The 16,511-nt window shown below is 40.5% G+C and overlaps 2 protein-coding genes across 3 annotated transcripts; both read right to left on the minus strand.

Moving 5' to 3' along the window:
- Positions 1-2,622: 2,622 nt before the first annotated feature.
- LOC144462448 (uncharacterized) lies at positions 2,623-8,016 on the minus strand. 2 transcript variants are annotated; one of them, XM_078166068.1, is made up of 5 exons: positions 7,294-8,016; positions 6,143-6,328; positions 3,431-3,526; positions 3,281-3,300; positions 2,623-3,174 (listed from the first exon to the last, which is right to left on the minus strand). In XM_078166068.1, the coding sequence occupies exons 1-5, from the start codon at positions 7,331-7,333 to the stop codon at positions 3,022-3,024; spliced, it is 495 nt and encodes a 164-aa protein (XP_078022194.1). In that variant the 5' UTR covers positions 7,334-8,016; the 3' UTR covers positions 2,623-3,021. The 2 variants fall into 2 exon arrangements, with proteins under 2 accessions (XP_078022194.1, XP_078022195.1); XM_078166069.1 differs by having other exon boundaries at positions 3,281-3,297; positions 7,294-8,015.
- Positions 8,017-12,140: 4,124 nt separating this feature from the next.
- dnajb1b (DnaJ heat shock protein family (Hsp40) member B1b) lies at positions 12,141-16,203 on the minus strand. The gene is made up of 3 exons (XM_033622922.2): positions 15,813-16,203; positions 13,078-13,673; positions 12,141-12,962 (listed from the first exon to the last, which is right to left on the minus strand). The coding sequence occupies exons 1-3, from the start codon at positions 16,030-16,032 to the stop codon at positions 12,729-12,731; spliced, it is 1,050 nt and encodes a 349-aa protein (XP_033478813.1). The 5' UTR covers positions 16,033-16,203; the 3' UTR covers positions 12,141-12,728.
- Between the last annotated feature and the right edge of the window lie 308 nt (positions 16,204-16,511).

Here is a 16,511-nt window from a genome sequence, read left to right on the forward strand (position 1 = left end):
GTGATCGAGGGACATCTGAGCGGCAGCAGGATAAATCCCCCCATGGAGTCCAGACACTGGTGGAGGTGGTGGCTGATGACTCTGAGGCTGTTGACTGCTGAGGCATATGAGGCTGATGAATCTGTAAAGACTAGGTGGTGATGGGGAAAGAAAGAACTACGGCAGAGAAAGAACCATATTTAAAAAGAGGAGGGGTAAGATGATATGCTGACAGAGAAGGTGTGTCTCTGTGCTTTTATGTTAATCAGCTCAAAAACAGCTGATGACTCAGTTGACCTATCCAGACAATGACACCTAGAGAAAGTGAGTAAATATGTGTGCAAGGAGTGACTGACAGGATGTGAAAGAAAACGTACAGCCTGAGCATGAAAAATATTGTCTTCCTGACTGAATGTTCAGTAGAGCTTCATATGTACACTACTTGCTCAGCACCAAATGGCACAAAAACAAAGTTAGCAAGCAGCTGGTGAACACAGGGGAGCATTTAGCCAATATCTTCCCTCCTCTGGAATTGGTACAGACCAAAAGCAGAGCTAAAAGCACACTACTCGAAATTAATGATTATGTTGTTCCATAACTGTGAATAAGGATGTGCTGACTAACATATAAACTCAAAAGATGCCGATATGTCAGTGTTGTGTTCAGTGTTGCCCCTGGAGGCCAAAAAAATCAGTTAGTTCAGGTTAAGCACGGATAAAATTGGTGACAAACATACATAGGCCTATGGTAAATTATATTTTTTAACTACAGAAATATCCTGTTGAGTGAGACAAGAAGGTCCATACTGTCTCATGTCTGTCTATTAAATATGAAGCTACGGTCAGCAGCTGGTTAGCTTAGCGTAGCATAAACTGTAAACATGGGAAAATAGCTAGCATGACTAGAACTGTTGTTATCTGGTGTTTATACTTTGGTTTTCAACAGATTCCAAAACAATATAAACTGTATTACTTGGTGAATTTCAGAGGTGGTGGTAGTTTCCAGTCTTAATGCTAAGCTAACGGGCTGCTGGCTGTCGCCTTACACATGAAGCTCAGCGTAATATCGATCATGAAGACTTTCTTTGTGCTCATCCATTCACAAATCTCTCACTCCCAGTTCCAATCAAACTTTGCCACAATTTCTATCAGCCAGTCAGGATGCCACTGCAAAATTTTAAATCTGCTCTCTCCTCTGCTGATGTCAGCCATCATTTTAGGCAGAACTGTTGCACCCTCCTCCACCCCTTCCACCTCCAGCCATCGTATCCAGAGTCCAGGACAAGCTCAACAAAGGCTCATTCCTCTACTCATCCAGATCATCAGCACTTCTCCATCTTCCTCTAATCTCATCTTCACCACCTCTACCACCACCAGAGTCTAGACCCCGGGGAGCTCCCTATATTACTATGGATTCATCACCCTCCTTAAACCATACCATCTCTATGGCGTCTAATCGCCAAAGACTTTCACATTTTCCATTCTTATGTGCACATGTTAATAAATATTCTTTTTACTATAAAAACAAGTCGTCAATTCAAAGACACCTGAAAGCAATTATAAGCACTTGATTATAATCTTGATCCGAATGTCAACAAAAAGATAACACAAACTTCTCAAACACTATTTAGTGCTAACATCAGTTTTCTCAAAGTATGTGTAGGTGGCTCACTGAGTGGGCCTTTAGATGCACTACATGTAGGTGTGAAAGGCAAAAAGTGACAGGTGACAGACGTGGAGGCACCTTAAAGGACCTCAGTCAGTAGGCTGGATATAAAAGCTGAGAGTAAAGCTCTCTGGATGTGCGCTCCACTGGTGGGCGGAGGTGTTGAAGTAGTAGGTTGGAAATGCAATTATCGAATGACTGTGCATTTGCTTTCCTTCTCTCCAGCCTTCTTGTAACCTCCCTGGAAAGTTAGTGACTCAGAGTCAGAGTAAGCAATAAACACAAATCAGCAGACCTGTGCATGTGCATGAAAACAGAGATGTGATCAACTTTGTGCCTTCATTTAAACATAAAAATAGATTTCATAAACACAAACTCCTGTGGATCCAATGACGAAAAGATATTTTCATCACTAATTAATTCCATTTTTTTTTGTTGCTTTTAACTGCTTCATAATAGGTCCAATTCCAAAATGAGCTGCATGTAGGCCTAATTAATAATCTTAATCACACTTAAGCAACAACAGAAACACATATAACACCATGAGGACGATACAGCAACGAGAGCAGAAAGCAGATATAAAACAAGTGACAACAAGTCATTTGAGTTTTTAAATGTCATCTTTAAACCACATGTTAAAAGTTTCCTGACGTCATGGAGCTGTCACAGGTGGTTGTGAGAGAGTGGAAGAGTTGACATGCTGAATCACCACACATAGCACCCTCTGCAGGTTTTACTGCAACACTACTTTAAATCTTATGAAGCTCATCATCCCAAACTGTGTCAACAACAGACATATAGGCTACTCTCCACAAAACCATCAGTGGTGTCTGTCTGATGAACACACCTCTTTAATTTGTTTTCTGTTTTTATTTCATTTTAACATAGCGCATAATTAATTCACTTATCAAAGAAAAAAGGCTAAATTAATGTCATTTAATGTGTTTTTTATTTAATTATGATACATCAAATGCTTGCATAAAAAGGAAACACACATTACAACGTGTATTGCATTTCACTGTATTTTCTTTGTTTCTAATTTTGGCATTTTAAATCTTCCATATCTGTCATCCTGTAAATCTACTGCAAATACCTTATTCATTTTCATCAGGCAGCACCAGATGTGTCTAACTGAGGCTTATTCAATATATTAAAATCTTAATAACCTCATTTCTATCCAGGAAGATGAGCAGGGCAGTAAGAGTGTCGCTGTCACTGATGATTATCACTGTAAGAAACGGAGAATCAACTTACAATTTTACAAAAATGAACGTAGAACATGCAGAGATATATATTCAAACATGTGTCCTCTATTTGATTCTAAAATACAGAAAGTGGTGAGATTAGCTGTCAGCTCGGAGAAGGAATAAACCCTGCTCATTCCAGAGTTTTGGGATCCAGTGCCTTGTAGATGGCAGCATACTGGGAGGCATCATGACCACTGGACTCCGCATCAACATGTGGGTTTAAAGATTGCAGCCTCACGGCACCTTGAGACGCACCATCTGCATTTTCCTCACAGTAATCAGACTGTAAAGAAATGAGAATGATCATTAAAGGTGATTTTATCTGAGCGGTAAACTTAAACACTCCAGAAATCAAAATTAAATTGGTAAATGGCAAAATGGTCCCTCACCTCACCCTTGTTGTGGCCTTCTGAAACAAACAGAAGATTCATTAAAACACATGTAAATACTCTGTTTTGGCTTCAGATGTCACTGTGGAGTGACAGTAGTGTGTGTGTGTGCATGTATGTGTGTGTGTGTGTGTGTATGTTTCACCTCACCCACATTACTCCGGCAGTGTGTGAAGAATATAAGAGGTATAAAGGCACAAACCAGAAGGGCGAGGCTCACTGAGACAATAATGACCACTGTGGTGTCTGCAAACAACAGAGGCAGATGTACCGTTGTTCTGGTGAAAACAGAACAGGTCCTCCAAACAAAATGACAGAACAGTCCTTCACATATATTCACAACTGTTTAAATTCATTTTCAGCTGATTTTCAACTTAACATAAATAAATCATTCTGATACATAGTCCTTCTGTAAGTGTGAACATTCATCGTGAGTTAGGGGTAAGAGCAAAACAGCAACACACTTTTGTTCCAGTTGTGGGACAAAAAAAAAAAAAAAGGTTTTGCCTTTCACTCTAAAAAGCCCACATGTCTAGCCACTCTTCACTGACACTGCTCTCTGTGGAAAATCTCCCTCATCTACATATGGAAGTAAAGCATATTTTCATGACATTACATTATCAACATCTTTTACACATTTAACAATGTTATGTTTATTTTCACAACTTCACTTATTGGTAGCAGCAAGATACAATAGTAAACGACTATTTAATCCATTCTAGTGTGATGCGGTGCATACTACTCGATAAAGTAGTATACTAGTTACCTCCTGTCGGCAAAATCTGTCATGATTACATATGAATTTTCTGTTTGGCCTTGAACAAATTTTACAGATTGATTTAAGATCTAACAACAACCAGCACTTGGCTGGATGATGGCATTATAATACGATATGACGCGATGTGATATGACGTGATATGATATGATATGATACGATATGACGCGATGTGATACAATATGACGCGATGTGACGCAATGTGATATGATGTGATACGATATGATACGATATGACGTGATGTGATACGATATGATACGATATGAGGTGATGTGATACGATATGATACGATGTGATACAATATGACGTGATGTGATACGATATGATACGATATGACGCGATGTAATACGACATGATACAATATAATGCGATGTGACGCGATATGGTCAGATATGATACGGTATGATGCGATGTGATATGATGTGATACGATATGACATGATGTGACGCCATGTGATATGATGTGATACGATATGACACGATGTGATACGATATGATACAATATGACGCGATTTGATACAATATGATACGATGTGATATGATATGACGCGATGCGATACGATATGACGCGATGTGATACAATATGATGCAATGTGATACGATATGACGCGATGTGATACAATATGATACGATATGATGCGATGTGATACAATATGATGCGATGTGATATGATATGACGCGATGTGACACGATGTGATACGATATGGTGCGATGTGATATGATGTGATACAATATGACGTGATGTGACGCAATGTGATACGACGTGATACGATATGATACGATATGACGCGATGTGATACGATATGAAACGATATGATGCGATGTGATACAATGTGATACGATGTGATATGATATGATACGATATGACACGATGTGATACGATATGACGCGATGTGATACGATATGATACGATATGACGATGCGATACAATACGGTACAATACAATATTCTTTATTGTCCACATAGGGAAATTTGTCATAGGAAATAGTAAATAGTCCAGAGGAAATGAAAAGCATACACTATAAAAAAATAAATAAATAACAACATAAAAACTAAAACTAAACTAACAAACTCTTAAGGACAGGCCAATAACTCTGGCACCATGTGGCCTATAGGGTCTTTAGTGGCCTAGGACACAATAATTATGCCAGATATTGACGTGAATACATGGTTACAAACTTGTTAAATTATTTTATTTTTTTATTTTTTCAAAAGCCTAGCCCTTAAATATACATTTATCTTTACTTAGTGTGAGAAAAAGTTAAAGATCCCCTCCTGACATGTTTTAAGAGACATACAGGTCTTCTGATTTGGATAACGTGTCTGATATGATTATTTTTATGAAATAGTTCACTTAACTTAAAATAAGTTAAAAGACCATCTACTCTTCCTCCTTCATTTAAAAGATCCAGGGTGAATATGAAAATATGTTTTATTTCGGAAACTTAACTGGACACAACATGTTTCCTCATTGAAAAATCCATGCTAAGGGGCTGTGTTCACCAAAGCTTTTTTTCCCCTTAGGCCAAAGTATTTTTAAAAAAAAATTGCAATAGGAATGTATGCTACAAATGCCAGCAGCATGATGAAGTGCTGAACGTCTGTTGTCCCCTAAGTGCTGTGTGCTAGGCATGTTTTTTCCTGGTTGCAGGGAGCTGAAAACTGTTCAACTTTGGGTAAAATGCTGCGCCTGTCACAGTCACTTTTTACCTAGCCGTAGAGTCCCAATGGAGGAGGGGTGGGACGAAGACACAAAGACCAACTGTCACATCTTAAAGGTACGAATGCTGAGCAACAACAGCAATGAAGGAGGAATATATTCTTATTCTGTTTGGTGGACACTGGCCTTAGTGTACGTGACCTGGACGCCTCATGTTTCCACATCACACTTGTTGCATATTGGACCATATTTGGCTTCCAGACTAGTTCTCCAGATTTAAGCGAGCACTGAGACACTTTGCACCTTCACAAGATGATTGTGAAAACAGTCTCTGCACAGTGAAGTCAAACATCCAAGTGAAGTAATAATAAATTGTCTTTGCTGTTCTGAAGCTTGCTACAGGACAGTGGCTACTGACAGTGAAATACCTTTGAGGCTGGTTGCTTCTGCCTCTTTTTTCCTGCCCTCTGTCACAGGCAGGGTCGAGTCTGCTGCTGACCGTTCAGTGGTGAATGCAAAGCTGCCTTGGGGCAGAGTATCTGCTTCGGTCTGCAGTGTGGTGGTGATGGTGGTGGTGGTGGTGGAGGGAGGAGCTCCAAGAAGAACAGTGGGAGCTTTGAGAGAACAGGATGGAGGGTGACTGGTGGGGAATATTGCATGTTCATGTGACGTTTTTGTATCACAAGACATACAGTGCATGTAATTATTTCAGACTTTCTACGCAAAGCAAATCCAGACTGTCAGCTACATGAAAATGTGGTTTTCTTTGGGCTGACAGAATCAATTTTACTTACAAGGCAGAGTTTGTTTTGTCAGTTTAACAATCACACAGTTCAGACAACACTTTGACACTTTGGGCTTTGCTTCACATAAAACTCTGAATGTTGAAGGTGCAACAAATGACATTCAGAATGATTTTAGGCTGGTTAGAGATTAATTGTGCCTTGTCTGAAAATTAGATGCAATAAGATGGCAGCAGCGGGGGGCGGTGACAGAAAGCTGTAGTCAAGTCAGACAGTTTTCTTTTTCTTTTTTTTTAGGGCATTTTGCCTTTATTGGACAGGACAGGTAAGTGTGAAAGGGGGAGAGAGAGAGGGGGGATGACATGCAGCAAAGGGCCACGGGCTGGATGCGAACCCGGGCCTCTGCGGAAACAGCCTTGTATATGGGGCGCCTGCTCTACCACTAAGCCACCGACGCCCCAAGTCAGACAGTTTTCCACCTGTAGGCTACCTGTAGCTCACGTTCGGATACTATGGCTGATTGTGATATTCTGTCAGAGCTTAACAATAGTTATAATCTAAAAATAGCAATTGAGATAACCACATATCCAAAAGAGACAAAGAGCAAAGTATTTTAGATGTTTAAGGAATTGTTGGAGACCACAACCACAACTTCAGAGTGACTGTAATGGATTAGTTAGACTGACTGTCACCTCAGAAGACACCATACCAAATATTGTCAGTGCAGCTCATCAATACATTTACACTTTTACAAATGTTTTTATCAATAACTCATTAAGCATTGTTTAGGTTTATAATAAATTCAGAATGCAAATTTTACAAATTATCCAACTCACCTGAGAAGCAGCAAAACATGAGGACATGCAGAGTCCTCATTCTTCATCCAGGTTAAAAACACAAGTTAAAAGACAAATGTAGTCCAGCAGTGTCTTAAGAAATGCATCAGTCTGCTTCAAATTAGTCATATGCGTCTTTGCCATAGATCAGGGGGCCATACAGATCCAGTAAAGCTACAAAAATGTGATTGTGCAGCTATGTGTTTTTGTTTTACTGTGCCTCTTCAGCTACATTTTAAACACAGAGACCGTAGAGTAGTGCGGTACTTCTCCAGCCCCCTTTTATTTGAGGAGCCCAGCTCATGACTGTGACACAGTGTAAACTCTTCAGTGTTAACATTTATTGTTCGGGCTCTTGCAGCTGGCTCTGTGGTGTAGTTCACTTACAGTACAAAGAGCTGGGGGGCATCAAACTCAACAAGCCGTCTGCTGACTCTGTCATGGTTTTCAGAGGGCAGCCTCGGGGCAACTTCAGCTATCAGGCTTTTTTTTGTTTGTTTGTACAACAGGTTGAAGCTGTCTCGAAGTTACTGTGGAAATGTATTGCTCCACTCAGGCTAGTCTTTAGGCTTAGCTTGACTTTTGACATGTGGTGAGCCCTATCGTAAGACACAGCATTCACTCCTTAGGGACTGTAAGTTATTAGGTGACAACAGGGGATTGCATTTTTGAATTTCTTTTTTTTTTTTAAAGCAATATGAACATTTGCTTTGGATGCTCTGCTTGACTGCAGTGAGACCCGGCAATGCATTTTTGTCCTCTGTGTGGGACATGAGTCTGAGATCTCTAAGTCAAGCACCATTTATGCTATCTACTTGAATCCCACTGTACTGTCAAGAGGACATCCTGGGCTTTCTAGTGAGGCCCCACTTGTGGGGGTGTGGCAAAAAAATACAGAAGGACATTCTCTCCAAGATGGCAGGCATCACAGCTTCCTCAATTTATGGCACCAAAAGGGGCAAAAGATCATTTTTTCGCTGATATTATGTGTCTGTTGGTAATAATCAAATTGTTCCTTCAATATGAGACTCTTAACTTCAATTTAGTAAGACTTTAGAAATGTACAGTCATTTTAACCCTTTCAAAACACAACTTTTATTCAGTGTCCTTTGTAGTGGACAGCAGGACTTACTACCCCCTGTTTTTAACCAATTTCCATACTCCAGGAAGCAGAAGGAAGCAGAGTGAGGGAGAAAGGATTTTGCTAAGAATTGTGGGAGGAGAGTCAGACTTAGAGCTGTCAGGAGATGATGTGGAAGAGGGCCAGACAGTAGAGCAAGGTGAAAGTTCAGATGACGACGTGTCAGCTTTTGAGGAGCCTGAGCAGGGACCAAGTGACACCACCCACCATCCATTATGGATAAGAAGCAATGTGTATGCTAGGGCTGAATTTTATTTGTATTACTGTGTGGAAAGGGAAATGAGAGCCATAGTTCTTGAAGTGACACACACACACACACACACACACACACAGTTAAAAGCTTAACTTGGCAAACTACTGTGCCTTTTGATTTGTGTTGTTAAAAATGTATACATAAATGTAATGTAAAATGCTAAAAGTTCATTAAATTATACCTCTCCTTTGTTTATCATTCAAGTTTCAACAATGTTGTGGAGAAGAACACTTTGCACAACAACGCTTGCCACAGCCATTAAGACTGGAGGCCCTCTGATTACTCCAAACAGTACATAGATAACCGGGTTTTTGAAAAAACGTCAGCGCACACAAACCAGCGGGAAATGCTTATCACTGGAGGCAGCCTGAAAACCACTCCAGAGGAGCTAAAAACCTTCTTTGGTATATATATGCATGGCATGTCTTGGATATCCAAGGATCCGGATGCACTGGACAGCAAAGACGAGGGTCCCAGTTATGTGTGATGTGACCTAACAATCCAGCTTCGGGTTTATCATACACATCATTCATTTATACACAGAATGTGGTTTAATCAAAAAGCTCTATTGAGAGACGTTCCTTAAATTTTTTTTAGTGTTTAGATGTGTTTCCTTCATCAAACTGTTGTAATGTTCACAAAATGTAAAGAAATGTAGACAAAAATCCACAAAAAATGAATGCATTATCATTACAATTTAGTGTTACACTTGTGATCAAACAAGACCCGATGTCCACTACAAAGGGCAGACGATTAAAAAAAAAAAAAAAAAATTAACTTAATTTTTTTTTGCTGTAAAATGTTTCCTTTAACCCAAGGACTTAAAGTATCCAAAAAATACATGAATATCAAAAAAAAATTTCCTCTGGGTCTCAGGACACATTTTCCCCACAAATACAATATGCTAATGTTTTTAGCACAAGCCTATAGCATTTTCCATTGTATAAATTAGCCTAGTGCTTAGTGGACTTTTCCTCCACTCATATGAAGCCTGGGACAACAGCAACATTTAACAAAGGCAACATTACAGTTTTTACAATTTGGCTCCATTACAACTTACAAGGTTCACTGACAAAACAACTGTCTCATACTAAACACATTTTCCAAACAAATACGACGTGCTAACATTATTAGCACAAGCCTGTGGCATATTACATTGTAAGAATTAGCCTAGCGACGAGCGGAGATTTCCTCTGCTCATATGAAGCCAGGATAAATCACACACAAGACTTCACAGTTTATTGTTTCTTATTTGTGAAATTAAAGTAAAAAAAAGCTTCATTTCCACTGAGGGAAATCGTTTCAGCTTGCAAAAATAGACAGGAGGTCTGCGCCCCCGCGACGTGTAGTTACACTTCTGGGGAGGTCCTGTCATTGCATTGCTCTGGCAAAGGGGCTACTTCCATTACTGCCAATCAAACTTGAAGCTGGAGCCGATAAATACTGATGATTACTGCAGAGTCTTTTATCCTGGTTGTGAATGCTGATTGTAACCTTTCCCATTAAATACAAAAGTCAGATGTTCTTCCTGTTTCCTGACAGGGTGTGTCTAGATTTCACTGTGAATACTCCCATTAATTTCAGTGCAGGGTGTCACCATGGTATGGAACTTACATTAAGCAGTGGAGTACACTGAAAGAACAATTTTTGGTGATGGGTTGTCACTTGGTGCATTTACTCAAGTACTGTACGTACAGTTCTGAGGCACTACTTTAATTAGTGGGCTACTATCTCCATTTCATGCTACTGCATACTTTAACTCCACTATATTCATTTTAAAGCTTACTAGTTACTCATTGTAGTTTAGTTGTGTTTTTTTCAATCAATAATAGAAATTTGCATAGCCAACAAGAAAGCCTTAATCAATAAAAATGATTAACACATAAATACATCAATAATCATAATCCACAATTTGAGACACTTCATTGTTTTTATTGGACCCTCTCCAGACTGTTCAAGCTTAAGCTCAGGAACAATGCTGACTGTTGGAAGTGCTGCAGTTCTGAAGGGACGCTTCTTCACCTACTCTGGGAATGTACCATGATTCAGAACTATTGGATAAAGGTTTGTGAACATATTAAAAACATTAAGCAGACTAACTTCGAGTTCTGCCCGAGGCTGTATGTTCTCAGTGGCCCACAAATGACATCTCACTGTGGAGCCAGGGACTTCATTCAGACCAGTATAATAGTGGGAAAGCAAATTATAATGAGAAACCGGTGGAAACCAGGTGAGCCCTCTTTCAAGGAATGGTTCACAGAGCTGACAAAAGTTGGATCACATGAGCAAATCTCTTTCAGTTCTAAGGACAGGACAGGATGTAGTATGTGGCTAAGTGGAGAAGCTATATTTGGAGCACATTGCTGGTGTGAACGAAACTTGAATTGAATCATACATTTTTTGAGTGTCTGAGAGTCCATCAGCTGCTTGTAGATCAGAGAAGATTGTGGTGCATATTCATGTAATTTTTTTCGTGCCTTAAGAATTACTTAAGTTTTTTTATATTATTATTTTATGTAGTAATTGTATTTTGTTTCCTCTTGTGTATGCACATATATTTGATTTATTAACAATTGGGGACACTGTATGTCAGGGGAAAAAAGCAGTAAGTTTAATAAAATATTAATAATTAAAAAAATTAAGATCTAATAACACATAAATATGAAATGGCCCATTCTGCATAATGAGAACTTTCACATTTGGTAGTTAAAAGTGTATTTTGATGCCAATAGATTTGCACTTTTACTTAAAATAACATTTTGAAAACAGGACTTTAACTTGTAAAAGTATTTTTACACTGTGGCACTGCTACTTTTACTCAAGTAGAAGATCTGAATTCTTCTTCCACTTCTACTGATTTTACATTTCAGCTAGTCATATCTTAAGTTCACAAAAAAACAGTATTGGCAGTATTGTGTATTAGCTTGTTCAAGCCCTTGTTGAAGTTAGGCTCTAATGAATGTTAACAAGAGTATTTCCAAAAATGTTGGACTATTCCTTTAAGGCATGTTCTAGAGAGCATGGATGTTACAATCCCTGATGCACATACTTAAGACTTAAGTGGGGGTAATAGTGCCATCTGGGGGTCTGAGTGGGAGCCAAAGGGTTAGATGGATAGGGAAGTAGGAAAGAGCAAAGGTAGATAGAAAAATAAGAAAAGGCATAGGGAAGGGAATTGAGGTCAGCAACAGAAGAGACTTCGGTGATTAGACCTTGTCATTGGTCAGATATGTTTAGCTATGATTCAGTCAACCTCAGTGCATGTCATCAGTCCCTGCAGACATCATGAGTTATAACCCTGTGCTTGGAAGTGGCTGCTCTGTCTCTGTTGGCCCCTCTGGAGAAGACATCCTACAAATGTAGCATTTAAAGCCTCATTGACTCCCGGGTTTTAGCAGTAGCTGCTGGGGAAGTCAAACAACGTTAGTGAAGAATCATAAGGCCACTCTGGTAAACGTTTACAGCACCAGGCAGTTTTCATTTCTTTATTGTTCTTTTCATAACGATGCTTGTGTTACATCAGTTCCCCCACAACTTTTCACTTGAATGTAAAGTTGCTATTTTTCACTGCGTGAGCGGTCCATGAATCTCTTTCTCCATCAGTATACACTTTATAAGTGTTCCATCTTAACTGTGTAAACAATTCAATCTTCATGTTGCAATGTAATACAAAAAAAAAAATCTCTCAGAGAGAACCTTTAATTCCAACAAAACAGGTCCTGCAGAAAATAGTACATATATTTTATATAATCTACTTTTTTTCATCAAAATATAATCTTATTCAGTAAATCAAACACCAAACAATATTGGTCATATTTACATTCAACCCCGTGAAATGCTGCAGTCATTCAGAACAAGCACTTTCCCAAGGTGGTTTTTACACTATGGTTGACAGTGTGCACGCAGCTGTCTCACAAGTCTGTGCTTCATTGTCTGATGTGATTTGTAACACCACATGAAATGTCCATGTGATGACTGACATGAAATTAGTTGGCAGCTTAGTGTCCTTATTATGAAATCCTGGACATCCCTTGGTCTTGTTTAAGATCGCGGCAGGACCTGAGCGATGGTGTCCCGGGCACTCTGGCTGAGCCGTTCTGGGAACTTGACCTCATACTCCACTAATAGGTCCCCTCGACGATCAGGGCGTTTGGGATAGGGCAGCCCCTCGCCACTAATGCGTCGTTTCATCCCTGGCTGCACGATATCTGTTGTTGACACAGTCACCGTTCTGCCGTCCAGTGTGGGTGCGTTGACTGTGCAGCCACACAAGGCCTGATGGGACAGAAGGGGAAAACAATCATGAATAGGCACCAATAGGAACATTTGAAGCTGTCTTCCAACACTTTACAATTTTTAAGAACAATAAGAGTATGTCATTTTAACTTACATCTCTGAGTGAAATCTTTGCTGTGTAAACGATGTCCGAGCCATCACGTTTGAATACTGGGTGTGGCTTGTCCTTTAACACAAAAACCACATCAGCTGGAATAACCGTGGGAGTCTCGTCGCCCTCTTTGGGAAACGTGATTTTCGTGCCCTCTTTCCAGCCCTTCTTTATCTGCACCTCCAGGATTTTATCCTCTACCCTTACTGATCGCCCATCGGGGTTCAGCCTTTTACGAGAGATCTTCATTCTCTTTGTGCAACCCGACAGAACTTCCTCCAAGGTCACCTGGAGGTCATGAACCACAGGAGGGTCCTGGTGCTTCTTTACAACACTAGTGTGAGGGCCCATTCCTCCCATGCCGGAGCTGAAGGAGCGAGGAAACCCCCCGATTCCACCGCCCCCCATCCCAAAGCGGGCAAAAGGGTCCTCAGTGTCCATGTCCTCATCCATGCCTCCATTGCGGCCACCGAAGAACTGTTCAAAGGGATTGCGTCCACCAAAGAACTCTGCGAAAATGACATGCGGGTCACCCTGGAAGCTGTAGCTGAAGTTGCCAGGACCACCACCACCACCTGGGATGCCTCCGCCTTTCAGACCTGAGTGAGAGAAACAATCAGTTAATCATATTATCATTAAAAAGAACTGAATGCACAAATGATAACCAAAGTCATGCAACACTTACTATGGACTCTGTAATGTTATAATTGTATTATCTCATTGACATTAACATCACAAGGAAGGAATCTTTTCCTCAAATTTCTCTTGTTAGGCATACATATGATCAGGTTTCTTTCGCAGTGTGAATGAGGTAGCAACAGCACTGTAAACAGGTAAAGCAACAGCACTGAGCACTGAGATCATGGGTGACATAGGGGTGCCATTTTGAAGACATGTTATGTGTGCGACCCACCACAGGAAATTTAAAAAGTAGCTGATAGCAGTTAGCAGCTAACTCAAATAAGAACAGCGGTTGAAACGGCTGCAAACTGGGAAAACAATGAGGTCTGGGAGCTCCTTACCCTCCAAACAGAGGACAAGATCTGCCGCCATATAACAGGGACAGTAAATCATTGTGATTGTGACGGTAATGCCATTGTTATTGTTTAGAAAGCACTGTTAATGGCTATATTTCACACTAGAGGCCGACGTGTTGTGTTACATCACACCCGTCATGCCTCTGATTGCATGCTATCTAAAATCACACCCTGGAGGGGCATGATAACGCTGTTGTTTCATGCTGTGTAAAAATGCAAAGGCTGCATAAAAAAGGGACTTTGTAGCAGCCCTATAATGTGATCTCTGAGTGAGGGCTAATGGCTTCACTTTCTAGACCCATGAGCTATTTCCACTTCTTTTATAGTCTATGACTACAGCAAAACCCTCTCTTTTAAGTATGATAAGCAGGCCTTGAAACCTTCAACTTCACTGTGTACAGACACCACCATAAAAAATGTGGCACGAACCTTCCAAATGCTATGGCACCAACTGTTGTGGTGGTTGCGAAGCTGTGTGTTTGCTGATATTACTTGTCAGCCTCCTTATATGGAAGTGTTCTTAGCTGAGAAATAACCAGGAGGAATATATAGAAAAGACACGCCCTTGTATAAGGCTCTGATTCCACTGGATTGACATGACTTGCACTGGATGTTATAGAGTTTTCATGTAACTATTTTTAAAGAGCTGCTGCACCTTTATACATATTTTTTTAGCTCTAAACTAAATAAATAGAGTGTACTATGCTGGTTTTAACACTGACATTTCTTACCAACTTTATAAATTCGGCATTTCTCCTTGAAAGTGCCTCAACATGCCTTCTATTGTTTTAAATCAGGCCTGAACCTGGCAAGGCCAGTGCTGGTGTAGGATTGACTAGTTAGGACTTATCCATCAGCTCCTGCATCACACATCCACCCCGCCCCACCTCTCATTGCTCTTGTGCACTTTCTCAAAATTATGCAGATGTGGGGGTGAAGTTAAACTTCAATGGTTATCAGTGTTATGATGTAAACAGATATCATTATTCAGTGGTGGGGACAAAACATTAATCAATGCAAACTTGTGACTGTTGATCCAAATATGTTGTTGCCATGGTAACACATCAGACGCCATATTGGGGAGACGTCTCATCCCCAGTGTTGCGTTAGAATCTCAAAGAGTACTTTAGGATACATTGCTAATACTTTAACAAGTTAATATTTCTTACAGTTACAACTCTTAGTCCTTCCTATAGTTACCATGGTTACCAAACAATAAGGATAAAGTACATTTGTGTAACGCTGACCCACCTCTCAGGTTTCCATGCGCCACAATCAACAGTGACACCACCATTCAAACATCCAACAGCACAGGGACGCTAATCCCCGCCCCCTCCTTCCACTTCCTGTCCTGAACTCACGGTTACATATTTCCAGTTTTACTTTGTCACTGACTTCTTGTACAAACATGCAGTAAGAGCTTTCCTGTCTGCACAGCCTCGCCTCTCTGCTGGCTCAGACACACGCCTTAGCTGAAGGACAGGACAGGGCAGAGGGGAGCTGCTGCTGGGAGGAGCGCCATGACACTCGCAATAACATTATCCGTCTGTCCCATGCATGGCAAATATCATAACCTTTTCAACGTGGCTTTAGTTTGGTTGAACTTTCAACACGGTATAACTTAACCCTACTGTTAGCTAGCTCCACTGTCAGAGACATGCCACTAGTGACACTGTTAAATGATTCACAAGTACACCTTACCTTCTTCACCATAACGGTCGTATATGTCCTTTTTCTTTGGGTCGCTCAAAACGTCATAAGCTTCAGCAATCTCCTTGAACTTCTCCTCGGCTCCCGCGGACTTGTTTTTGTCGGGGTGAAAGCGCAGAGCCTGCTTACGATAAGCTTTCTTTATATCGTCCTCCGACGCTCCTTTCTTAATTCCCAAAATGTCGTAGTAGTCTTTACCCATTTTGACCATCCAGTGGCTTGTTTATATTACAGCAGTCCGGAGCCGGCTGTTGGAGCACTTACAGAGCACGTCCTGAAGTCAGTACTCTTGTCCCAGCATAGTGCGCTGTGCCCCGTGTATTTTCTTTATAAACTGCGTGGAAACTTCCAGAGTTTTCCATAAACAGCTCGAACAGTCTCAACTGTGACGGTTTGGCCAAGACACGCCCGCCTCTACGTCACTGTGTGCCGCCTTCAGGGGCTGTCGGAAATTCGGCTATTCTTGTACAGTAACATGCCATGCCTTATCAGTCTCCCAAACCTCAGTGTGGCTCGTATACAGTCTGTGGTATAGCTATAAATATTGATGGGAAAAAAAAACAGTGGGGCCATGTGTACTCAGATTATTCAGTAGTAATAAAAGTACTGTTACCAAACTGTAAAAATACTGATAAAAGGTGAATACATACAAGTCCTGAATGGAAGTATCTAAAGTTACAGTACTCACTG

This window comes from Epinephelus lanceolatus, chromosome 3 (assembly GCF_041903045.1).
Source record: "Epinephelus lanceolatus isolate andai-2023 chromosome 3, ASM4190304v1, whole genome shotgun sequence".
Classification (NCBI taxonomy): Eukaryota; Metazoa; Chordata; class Actinopteri; order Perciformes; family Serranidae; genus Epinephelus; species Epinephelus lanceolatus.

Coding starts and splice junctions, on each gene's coding strand:
- LOC144462448 (XM_078166068.1), bottom strand. CDS start 7,333: ATGAGGACTCTGCATGTCCTCATGTTTTGCTGCTTCTCAG. Junction 3,527..6,142: donor AGAAGCAACCAGCCTCAAAG/GTATTTCACTGT, acceptor TGTTGTTTGCAG/ACACCACAGTGGTCATTATT. Junction 3,301..3,430: donor ACACTGCCGGAGTAATGTGG/GTGAGGTGAAAC, acceptor TGTTTGTTTCAG/AAGGCCACAACAAGGGTGAG.
- dnajb1b (XM_033622922.2), bottom strand. CDS start 16,032: ATGGTCAAAATGGGTAAAGACTACTACGACATTTTGGGAATTAAGAAA. Junction 13,674..15,812: donor CGACCGTTATGGTGAAGAAG/GTAAGGTGTACT, acceptor TCTCTCACTCAG/GTCTGAAAGGCGGAGGCATC. Junction 12,963..13,077: donor CAAAGATTTCACTCAGAGAT/GTAAGTTAAAAT, acceptor CTGTCCCATCAG/GCCTTGTGTGGCTGCACAGT.